The following is a 12,210-nucleotide window of genomic DNA, read 5'->3' as shown; positions in this document are numbered from 1 at the left end:
GAATTCCTCCAAAGCAAAGCAAACTTTCTGCCTTTCTGGAGCTCCAGAATCATATGAAGTGCTCCCAAAGATATACAGTCCCTCACACTTCAAAACTTCCTAAGGTCTTTACCTTAAGGCAAAGTCTGAGACCTGTTGGCACAGTTTTGAAATTGGTGCTTTTACAGCATGAAACATGAATTGCTTTATTGTGTCACAGTGATGAAAGCACGTGTTTATGTGTACAAGTGCTTATGTGTATTTAGAGATTTGTCAGGAAATTGAGGCTATTGCTGGCAATTTCCACCTCTTGCCTATGATAGGTAAAACATCTTCCTAGGCAACAGGAAAAGGTGCTGAATTTCCTTTTAACCATAGTTGAGGAAATTAATCACATTTCCTCCTTGCAATTTGTACAAGCAGGTTAGTCATTTAGTATTACTGATTACAGCCACAGTATGCTCAGAGATAGAACATTTTTCGTCAAACCATTCTTCAAATCCATGTGATTTAAAAAAAGTCTTTGAAGCTCTTTTATCTTTAGACTTGCTGCTGAAGTCATGGATGATAATTTGCAAAAGCGTCACTGATTTTAAACTTTAGTATGTATTTATAGCCATTACATAAAGTAACAGTTCTGGAGAGCTAGAAAGCTGCTCAGTATGGATGAAGCATGAATAAAGAATGCTGATGACAGCAAAAAAATTACTGTCAAATTCACAGGGGAGATGTGTGAAGTTGTGAGGAACTGACCCCTCCATTGCTATTCCTATTTCTTAACTATAAAGACGATCTCTTGTCTACAGGAATTTTATTAGATGAAGAACAGATCCCTCTAAAAGGCTTTGCAATTTCCCACTGAGTAGAGTCTTTAAGAAAATATATTTCTTAGTATTAAAATATTAATTAAAAAAACCCCTAAAAATTATATTTGACTAAAAGGTATTGATTCGGAGTAATAAATTAGTCTCTTCTGTGCACTTTTGTTATGAGATTTATACCTTCTCAAGATATCTTGAAAAACATCCAGTTATCCACAAAGTGGTCAGATTCAAGTGGACAGTCTGTCTAAGAGGGAAAGAAACAAACTGCAAGAAATTTCCTTATTTAAAATATAATCAGGGAAGAATTGAAAACTCTGACACTTCTTGTAGTAGTTAATCATGTTCATTGTTTAGTATTCATAGATCCAGTTCAGTCCAGTGTTTAATATTTATTGTATGAGTAGCAAAGCCCTTCATTCCTTGGCTGGAGGTTTTGCACATTTTAGGGAATCGGGAATCCAGAATTCCATGAGGTTGCAGGAGAGTTTCATGTCCTTTGAAAGTCCCACTTTAGTGCATTACCTACCTGCATTTTGGGTTTTTATGACTGACCATTCTCCAAGTGTAATGAAATGTTCGGATAAAGAGTTTACTCAACTTACTGGCAAAGAAAGCTTCTGGGAGAGAAAGGGACTATGGCTCGTCCCAGCTGTAACCAGCTGAGCATGTCAGGATTGTGCTCTCTGCCCTCATAAAGCAGTGCCTCTGCCTTCACTCTGCAAGGGCTCTGAGTGCTCTGACCGTAAGCTCTGCACAACTGTAACTTGCATATCTTCGGAGCCCGTGTGTTTCGTGTGTCCTCTTTAAAAAGTCATTAATTAAAGGACTTTTATTCATCTTGATGTATGGAAGCTATTAGCATACACCTCTAGTCCGGTTTTGCTGCATGTTAATCACAGTTTCATGGATTTTCGGAGATTTTTGCTCAGAAATAACGGAATATGGTTTTGAAAGTGTTTAACACAACCCACTTCTTCCGTCAGCATCTGTACTGATAGCTAATTAATTGATGGTAATTAACTAGTCTTTGCAAATAGAACAAAGACCAACAAGGTCTGGGAGGAAGGAGTGGCCATTGGATTTGATTAATTGGTGTTTATTCAGGTAGTAAGTAGTTGTTATTTACAAACTGTATCACAGATTTGGTCATCTCAGAATGTTTTTTGAAAACATACAACTTCATTATACAGTCAAATTAGATTTCACTGATTACTGAATCAATACTAAAATTATAGGTGAGTCTGCTTTTCAGATTTTCAGTTCCTTGAAATTTACTTGGAAATGCAGCTTACTACAGACTGTGAATTTTTGGCTCAACCTGTTGTCAAGATGGCATTCAAACCTAACTGAAGATTCCACCAAAGATTTGGTGTTCACAGCTTAGACTTGGATCAAGGCCACCCCTAGTTAAAATGAGCAAGGCTGGGCAGAGTAGGCAATGCATGTGGTATTGAATTGCCTTGTCCCAGGCTAAGTTATGACCATCTCTACATCTTCCATGTCTTTTATGATACTAATTTAAGCAGTGTACAGTGAGTAACTCTGAAACTATTTATAGCTGGATGTCAGTGCTGTACTGAAAAGTGACTTGGACTGAAAGCAGGCATTGTGTGAACACAGCCTGATGATACTTCACATTTAATCTTTATTAGGAGATGTAGCTGACCATTTATAATTAAATGTTTGACAAACTATTCATTTTGTTAGATCATTAAACTAGATTGCCCACTTAATAAGACATTTAGAAAGACAGGACACAAATGTTGTTTCCGGATTATTTATTCCTGTGCCAGATCAATTTCACAATTATTTTTAAATATTTATGATCATCTCAGTTTTGTCCTGATGTTGATAATGGCTATGTTTATTTACTCTTATGGTTTTCCAAGGTCTGGACACAGAGACATGCTGAAGTCTTTTCAGCTTCTTTCCTGACTGTACAGCAGTTTCATGGGATAGCTCATTTTCCATAGAGCTCTGAAAACCAAGGCTCTATCTCTTCTCCCAACATATGCTGAATGCAATTAGGCACCAGTTCAGAAAAAGCTTTGTAAACATTCTGACTGCATGCCACATTTTCTGGTCTCAGGAGCTGCCAAATGCCTAAATGCTGTATTCAAGCCAGATGTCTAAATATATAAAATGAATGACTGAACAAAGTGCCTCCTTAGTAGAGCATATGCCTATAGGATGGACAGACCGGAGGGGTCTGAGATCAGCTCCAGAACAGGATGTTCTGCCAGCCCACATCCCTGGCCACTAGGAAGGAGACCAGAATATACTCTCCTGGATGAGCTGTATGAGGAAGGAGCACCCTTGCTCTCCTTTTTTGCTCTCTCAGGATGAGACACCAAGCCTCAGGAATCTCTGCTGGCAGTATCATAAGGCAAACTCTGTCACTTCTCAGTCAGTACACCTGCCTCTGGGACGCTGAGGTACTTGTTCAGCAGGATCAAACAGTTGGAGTACATTTAGGGTTTCACCTGAGCAGCATTCACTCAACCATTATGAATGGGCTGCCTTGATCTTGTTAGGAAGTTTACATAGTACAAGATACACGGAAAAAGAGCTTCCATGTAAAATAATACATGTACTTCACTGACTCTTAACTCTGCCAAAGTGTTTTTCTCTTTCGTTGAAAGCAGGAAGAGAAAATCAGAATTTAATGCAATACTTATGATTAATGTTATGGACATAAGCTCAATTGTGGGAGTGGGCAAAACTGAAACACAGTCGAGCAGGTACAGTAACCTGCATTGTAAATGTATTGTAAGAGTAGTGACTGATGAAATTGTTTACACAACACCGTCATTAGGCAGTCTTGGTCTTTGTCACTCCTTTGTGAACTATATTTAAAGCAAAGCATAAGGCACATTTGTATTCTTCATCTTCCTAGAACCTGAAACATTAGTGGTCTTAAATTGGTCTTGATTGGCTTAATTTCTGTCTTAGGCCAGGCTGCCTAGCTCTGGGTTCTGAGGGGTGTGTGTGTGTTGAGATAGACTGTGCAAAACCTTAAGAGAAATGCCTGTAGGGCATTTCTTGAACCAGTTGTTTTTGTTACTGTTTTGAACGCCCTATAAATACTTTTTTTGATAATCTTGAGAAGAGCTAAATTGATCCAGTAAGATTGTGATGAGAGGCTACTGGTAATGCAGAAGTTCTGCCCTAAGACTAAGTAGTAGTAGAAACTCGTGGTAGGGCAAGGTAATAACTCTCTCCTCTCACAAGTGTCTAAAAAAACCCTCTCAAACAAGTCTTGAGAACTTATTCTCCTTTGCAACAATGACAAGCATAGAAATAAAACAATTTCAGTGTATTTGCTGGATGCCCACAGCGGTGTAAGGAGCTCTCAGTTAGCAGTATATCTTTTTTTTTCCTCCTAGGTATGGCAGTGTGGAGGAAGCGTTGAGGTTCTGCCGTGCTCCAGGATTGCCCACATTGAAAGAGCACACAAACCCTACACAGAGGATCTAACTGCTCACGTCCGGAGGAACGCGCTCAGGGTGGCCGAAGTCTGGATGGATGAATTTAAGAGCCATGTCTACATGGCCTGGAACATACCCCAGGAGGTGAGTCACAAAGACCAGGGTTTGCAAGCTTTGGCTTTAGATCCTTTTGTGTTTGGCTCCTATCCCGAATTTTGATTTTCCTGGTAGGATTCTATTTGTATACATGTATGTATGTATTTATGTGTCACGTAAGGTATGCCTATACATACACACTAACATATAAACCTATATATATGCAGTTGTGTCTTATTCTAGAATAATTTCTTTGTCTTCTTTAAGTCCCTAAAAAATGAATTTCTTGTCAAGTTCAGCATCCTCGCTGATGACTCTTCATGGACATATTAATGTAGTAGCTGGAGAAAAGTGTGGGGGAAAAAGCATCAAACCTACATTACACATCTTATTTTGAATTTGAGTCTCCTATTTACCATCACTGAGAGCTATAATTCCACCAGATTTGGGAGGAGAGTGCTGCCAAGGGAAAAAGGATGCTGACATCTATTGATGCAAATGTGGGTGTATGACATTACAGCAAAAGCAAATAGTCTAGACTTAATAAATTAAAGGGCAATTTCATCTTTCTTTAATAAAATTTCTGTAAATTCTGTCTGACTGATTTCACAACTGTTCTGAGAAACTGGTTTGCTGCAATTTCCGTTTCAAGAAATAAAATGTAAAACTACTTTTCCTGTAGTTTAATAAGTAAGAGAGGTTAGAATCAAAAAAACAGCTAGATATATGAATGCTAATGTTGGTTCAGCTGCTTTCAATAGCATCTTTCATCTCTTGTGATTAAAACTAGATAATTTTGGCAAAGTGCGGAAGTCACTGTCCTCTATTTTCAGGTTGCAGCCTTAGCCACATAATTTACCACAGAAATAGCAGGGAAAAAAAGGTCCTCTACAATCGAGTAAAAGTAAAGGACTTTGCTAAAAGTTAGTCCCATGTACACGGAATCCAAGTTACCCTTTGAAGTGTCCCTGTTTTGAGTAGTCACACAGCAGTCCATACAAGAATAAGACATTTCTGGACTGGATAGGGTTACTGATTTTTTGTCAGAACAGTTTCAAATTAAATTTATTTGGGATTAACCTGAAAGACTTCAAGTTCAGATTCTACTTTTTATTGTTAGTTATTTCCTTGAAGATTGGTTGATCTTCATTGATTAAGTTTCAAATTTTTGACTTGCAAAAACAGCAGAAAATTTAGAAATTCCTTCTGATAACCAGGATATACTGTATTATACACATAGTTGCATAATATTCATCCAAACATGATTGTGGTGGTGCTTAAGCTTGTGCAAATTTGAGATTTGAATGCAATTTGAAATCAAATTCATAAAGAAGACAAAGATAAATTGTTGTTATTGTTATTATATTCCTATTTAACAAGTAATAATAACAGCCTTGGCTGTGCTGATAGAGCAGAAAAAGAGTAAGCCTGCTATAATACATTTTAAAATTAATTTATTAAACAAAGTGAAAGTTATTAACCAAAGGAAAAGTAAATGCAGTGTGTGAACTGATTTCTTCACATCACAAAATACATCAAGATGTTTTCACAGTAGATCTTGTACTGCCAACAATGATTTTGTTTATATTTTTAAGAGGAATAACAAGGTTTTTTACTACTTGAATCTCCAGTCATTTTCCCCCTACAAACATACTAATCATTGCACTGAACTCATAATCTCTCTTCATTTTCACAAAGGCCACTGCTGTCAAATCATAGAGGAGACTTGAAACTGGAAATGGCAAATTCTAAATCAGCTTTTAATAGTGATAGTCTCTTCTTTAATATACTGAGATGCCTCTGTTGCAGAGGGAGAAATCTGTTACTATGTGCATGTACAGAACCTGTAGCACAAAGAACCTTCCTTAGTTTTTCTCACCATTGTAGAAAACCAAATAAACACAAACATGCCCACATACTTATTAAAAATGCCCTGGGAACAGCTTAGTTTTCACAGTTCTAACAGGCCTATAAAGCCTGAATCTGCTCACTGTCTAGTAATTGCTGCAGGATGTTCCAAGACAGTGTGGAACCTTGGTGACCATCAGAAAATGTTCCTGTCAGAAAGGACTTACAGCTGGGTACAATCCAGTGTTCACCCAGCTTTCATATTTTACTGTGTGGAGAAGAGGGAAGTACTTGGAAGAGTCCTGCTCCACTCTCATGAGACCCCACCATGAGTGCTGCATCCAGCACAGAAAGGACACGGACCTGTTGGAGTGAGTCCAGAGGAGGCCACCAAGATGATCAGAGGGATGGAGCACCTCTCCTGTGAGGAAAGGCTGAGAGAACTGGGATTGTTCAGCCTGGAAAAGAGAAGGCTTTGGGGTGACCTAATTGTGGCCTTCCAGTACCTGAAGGGAGCTTACAAGGAAGATGGAGAAGGACTTTTTGCAAAGGCAAAATGTAGTGACAGGACAAGGGGCGATGGGTTTAACCTGAAAGAGAGTAGGTTTAGATTAGATATTAGGAAAAGTTCTTTGCTGTGAGGGTGGTGAGGCACTGGAGCAGGCTTCCCAGAGAAGTTGTAGGTACCCTGTCCCAGGAAGTGTTTAAGGCCAGGTTGGATGGAGCTCTGAGCAACCTCATCTACTGGAAGGTGTCCCTGTCCACGATGTGGAGTTTGGAACCTGGTGATCTTTAAGGTCCCTTCCAACCTAAGCCATTCTGTGATTCTATGAAGAGTGCTGGGGTATTTTTTGGTTCTGACTGCATGAGATGTGCTCAAGTATCCCAAATCAGTTGTGTAATTCTGAGGGTGCTCTACAGCATTTTTGTGTTCATTGTGCAAGACCTGATGCCAAGAATCAGGGGAAAAGTTCTGAAGACCAGGGACTTCCTTTTGCTTTCCCATGCTAAACCTTGTGAGGACTGAGCTGAATCTGGAACAGTAGGAAGCAAGTACATGTTTAAGGAAAGCAGGAGAGTACAGTACAAAATTACACTCCCAAGCACTGTAACTGAATCATCAGCATAAAGAAAATCATATACATCATTAGTGGGAGTCCTCTTTTAGACATCTAAAGGTCAGGAGCAACTCAGGCTCTGGTTGGTGCAGAAACATCAGGAGAAAGGGGGAGAATTCAGTGTAAAGAAGCAAACTAAAAACTAACTTAAAGCTTGTGGGACACTTGTAATACAGACTACCAGTAGTCATGGAGCAAAGAGACAGTGGATGAGAAAGGCTAGGGATGGTGAAATACCAAAAAGGGGCAATTTTCAAGCCAAACCTAACTTCAGCTGAGGGAAAAACATGTCAAAACCTAATTTTGAGAGACATGTAAAGAGGACAGAGAGATAGCATTGCCAAATACTGTTACACAAGTGGGTAACTACAGGAGTAATTCTCTATCTGGAAGCTGATGAAACAGTGCACTGGTAATGTACTGTGTAGGTAATAGAAATGTATTAAGTTATAATAGTCAGGACTTTCCATGAACTATGTTATTCCAAAATGTTAACCACAGGATCTGCTTTTTCCATGGAAGAATTCACAGATCTCTGGAAAGTCAGATGTTTCCAAAGGTTTTAGTCTTTGAGAGTTAATAATAGTAGTACTAAAAGGAGTCAGACTCATTTGGCAGTGTGCTGTGACTGCCCTCCTGGGATCTCTGTGGTCTTCCCTCTGAAGTACCCAGAGCTTCAAATAGGGATCTCAGATGCTATGGTGATTTCTGCATCACAATCACTTAGATAAATAGATTCAGAAAAGCACTTAAAACTCAAAGGAAAGATTCATCAAGTCCCACAGGCAAGAACTGTGCTTTCTATGTGTTCTGCCTGTGCTTCTGGTTTTATTTGTTGTTTTTCTTTCTTCCATCATATTCTCAGCTTTGGGAACACACTGACTTAGTGCTGCTGATAAAGCCAGTGTGCTACATGAGAGCTATTTTTCTTCTCCAACTGCATAGGAGGATGTGATTTCTGAGGCCCTTGATGCTCTTTCTTACCTTACACAGTAAACTGCAAGGAAAAAAGCTTTGGTGCCTGCAGAGTTGCAGGAGAAAGGAGTTGGGTTGCACTAGAACAATTTAGAACCTGATCCCAGGAAGTCTTGTTAGCGATGGAAGTCAAATGTCTGTGTGCTGGCATCCTCCTTTTCCTTCCCACAAGTGGCAGATACACCGGCAAGTGCATGAGCAGGATTTGTTCATGAGATCAGTTGATTTTCTTACAGAACCCTACAACCTTTTCCTCTGTCTAGTCATTTGCCACAAAAGTCAGGAAAAAATGACCACTTGAGGAGTAGTTTCACAGAAAATTTTATGAATGATGTAGGGCTTGAGGGGAGGGGAGTCACCATTTTTAAGGTTGAGTTATGCCTGTGAATGCCAGATCTCACTTTCCTACTTATTAGTATATTTTGCTCATGTGGAAGTAAGTTTTGCTTCAGTTAGAAAATGTTTCCATTATAAAATATACTTGTTCAAGATTAGCATTAATTCAGTGCTTTGGGATGCATTTGTTGCTCTAGCAGTTCAGAAACCTACTTATACAGATAGCTTTTTGATGTGTAACTAAGAAAATTCAATGCTTTCAATGTTATTTTTTAATCCTATCTTGTGGCTGACAAAATCTTTGGGGTGTTTATGGCTCAGTAAAAGCTGTTGTATAAGTAGATAGATTATAAGATTTCCCCATGAAAATTTATATGTCCTGTGTTTTGCTCTGAGGCAGGAGTGGTAGAGCACAGTGTGGAGCAAAATGTCTCATTTTACTTCCTGTCAAAGAGCATCCATGGATTTGCAGTTAGATCCCTCTCTAAAAATTTCTACTGCACGATTTTAATGTGATAAATTATTGATTTTTATATACAGGGACTTTGTGAAACTCATGCTTTGTGATCTGCTCTAATGATAAGCGGGAACTAGGTTAGCCAGAAATGTAAAGGTGAATAAAAATTGGGGGAGAGAATATTCTGCAATTGCTTTTAACAAAAATAGCAACTTTTCTTTTTATGCTTTAAGAGAAATTTAATAAGTGCTATTTCAGAGAGGTGAGCAGAGCTTCTGCTCTTTGCATGAAACAGTAACCCAGACTTCAGAAATGGCCAGAAAGTGTCATCCACTAATGATTAGGCCTCAGTGGAATAGCAGCAATAAGGTTGTTTCTAGGGCAACTTTCTGCTTCCTGCCAATTCCTTTTGGATTTGGAAAGTGCCAGGAAATTAGAGAACAGTGATACTCATTGGAAGCTGGATCAAAACCCCACTGAAGTCAACAGAAGTGGTTCCATTCACCAAAGCAGCCTGGGACAGAGACCCCACCACAGTGACCTGTGTCATAATTTAACTGAGACCCTTATGGAGTGTGTGGGTAGCAGACTTACTTCACAGCCAAGAGCTGGGAATTGCAGTGGGGGAGACTCTGGATGTTTAGTTTACACAGAATTGTATTTGCTGATGTCTTTTCTTCTTCTTCTGTCCTTTGTTTCATGTGCAGGACTCTGGAATTGATATTGGTGATATTTCTGAGAGGAAGGCCCTCAGGAAAAAGCTCCAGTGCAAGACCTTTAGGTGGTATCTCGTCAGTGTGTATCCAGAAATGAGAATGTATTCAGATACTGTCGCCTATGGGGTGGTAAGGATCTTGTTTACATTTCCCATTCTAAAAAGGTGTAATAGTGGAAGTAATTCATGGAGGAAATGCCTGGCTCTAAGTAGAAGAATCAGATAAACTTCAAGTCACCAGTTAAATAATTTATTACTGGTTAGTTGACTGAGACAGCTGCTCTGCTGCCATTCATGCTGAGGTATTCTGAATGTTATCTTCCTCCCTGATGTTTTGTTTGTTTGCTTCGTGGTTGGAATTCCACACAGAAATACTCAAGGTGTGACTTTTTAGACACATTGGAGCTGACAGTTGGAATGTTTGTGGCAACAGGTGAATTCATAAAATAAACTCAGTATTTCAACTGCAACCTTCTTAAGACGGTAGCCAGACCTTAATTTAGAATCACAGAGTCATTTAGAATAAGGAAGACCTTTAAGATAATCAAATCCAACTGTTAAAGGTTGATGCCTTCCCTTATTAAACTTTCAGACATTTAACAGCAATCCTGATCCACCCAAGAAAAGATCACAGCAGACATTGCTAGAAGAAGGTATGAAAGACTGACATTCCAAACTAACCAAATCTCACATAGCTAACCCCTGTGTAAAGCCCCACTAGAGAGGTTCTGTGATTACATTGGATTCAGCAGAAACTGCAGCTACATCCATGCATTTTGGGATCATCATCACTTGTGTGACAGTAGTGCCCTTGTCTGTGTTGAAATCACACTGGAGTTGTACTGTGCTAATTAAAGCAAAAAGGCAATTCTTGCCCCTCAAAAACTGGCAATCCAAACAGAGAGGGCAGGTGTGCATGACATGGAAGATGAGCACAGTAAGTTAATACAGGTCCACAATAAGGTACGAGGCCTTGGACATCTTTTTCACATTCTCATCCAGTGTTATGTTAAAAAAAAAAATTGATTCCTGTGAATTAAATTTGCCTTTTTGCATGCAAGTCCCGTTTAGGAAATGTGACTAATAAGAGCAGACCTTACAAGTGAAAGGTTTGGCTTGAGACATTTCTCAAGAAGTCTGAGCTGTGCAGTTTTTGCCTGGATGGCTCGGCAAGAGCCTTGAGGGTGACACAGAGCAGCTGTTCTGGTTGTGGCAAATGATGGGATTGCACATCCTACAAAGTCCACGACCCCATGTGATGATCAACTAAAAAAATAATGCTGGCTTTTTGTACAATCAAACAAGAGAAGAAAAGCACTTCCAGCAAAGGTTTGGGTTGTTGCTAAATGCGTGAGATAATGATTACCTTCCAAAGTAGTTCAGAACAATGCCAAAATCACACCTATGTACAAGGAGCCTCTTCCATAGACTGTGGAATTGCCCTCAGCAATGCAATGATCTAATCAGGTGTGGAGTTTCCTGAGGAGAAGGAGGCATAGCAGCTAGCAAATGCATGATTCTGCTTGTAGGTAGCTCTGGCTAAAAAATCTTTGATTGCAGGTGCAAATGATACAATATAAAGAAAGGAAGTCCAGTGGACAGCAAAGGTGTTTGTCTCAGGGTTAACTCCACATTGTACAAGTCAAAATGAAAATCAGCAACAGGTATCCTACGATTTTATATTCTGCTGGGAGTTTTTCATCAGCCTTTGGGCAATAGACAAACCAAAAAGAATTAAGAAGAGTTTTTTACAGAAATACTGAACTCAGTGGCCAGCCTGGAGAAGTGGTCAGCCTTCAGGGAGACCTTGGGGCATCTTCCAGTACCTACAGGGCTACAGGAAAGCTGGAGAGGGACTTTTCACAAGGGGCATGTAGTGATAGAAAAAGGGGGAATGGCCTTAAGCTGAGGGAGGGCAGTTTTAGATTTGATATTAAGAAGAAATTCTTTCCTATAGGGGTGGTGAGGCACTGGAACAGGTTGCCCAGAGAAACTGTGGACTTCTCATCCCTGGAGGTGTTCAAGTCCTGGCTTCATGGGCTTTGAGTAACCTGGTCTAGTGCAAGGTGTCCCTACCAGTGGCAGGAGTGTTAGAAGTAGACAATCTTTAACACCCCTTCCAAGCCAGGCTATTCTATGATTCTATGATTTAGGGACTGCACAGTAATACACATGATGCAGTTTGTAGTCTGCAATATGAGAGTAGCTTCATCAGCTAAGAGAGATGTGAGGAGCAGGTCTTATTTGTTCTATCACAAAGGTAGTAGTGGACAACTATGGCAACAGGCAAAGGGGGAGTGTTTTATGAAATACACAGCTTACTGATTTATGAAATCCTGTTGTATAACACTAAAAGATAAAGTGCCCTAATCTTTTTAGTAGAAAAATTGCTTGGATATCTAATCTTCTTTCGTGTCTGCTCTCCTGTTTGCTT

General features: G+C 39.5%; 1 protein-coding gene across 1 annotated transcript in view; it reads left to right on the top strand.

Moving 5' to 3' along the window:
- GALNT18 (polypeptide N-acetylgalactosaminyltransferase 18) overlaps nucleotides 1–12,210 on the top strand; it is a 224,863-nt gene that overhangs the window by 163,023 nt on the left and 49,630 nt on the right. Inside the window, exons 8-9 of the mRNA XM_050335385.1 lie at nucleotides 4,190–4,375; nucleotides 9,769–9,906. Of these exons, the coding sequence (XP_050191342.1) occupies nucleotides 4,190–4,375; nucleotides 9,769–9,906 (324 nt within the window). The remainder of the gene's footprint in view (nucleotides 1–4,189; nucleotides 4,376–9,768; nucleotides 9,907–12,210) is intronic.

The sequence above is a fragment of the Myiozetetes cayanensis genome, unplaced genomic scaffold (assembly GCF_022539395.1).
Source record: "Myiozetetes cayanensis isolate MyiCay16 unplaced genomic scaffold, myiCay2020 scf6-25, whole genome shotgun sequence".
Taxonomy (NCBI): domain Eukaryota; kingdom Metazoa; phylum Chordata; class Aves; order Passeriformes; family Tyrannidae; genus Myiozetetes; species Myiozetetes cayanensis.
Note: the sequence above shows the minus strand (reverse complement) of the source record. Positions and strands in the feature narration are given on the sequence as shown.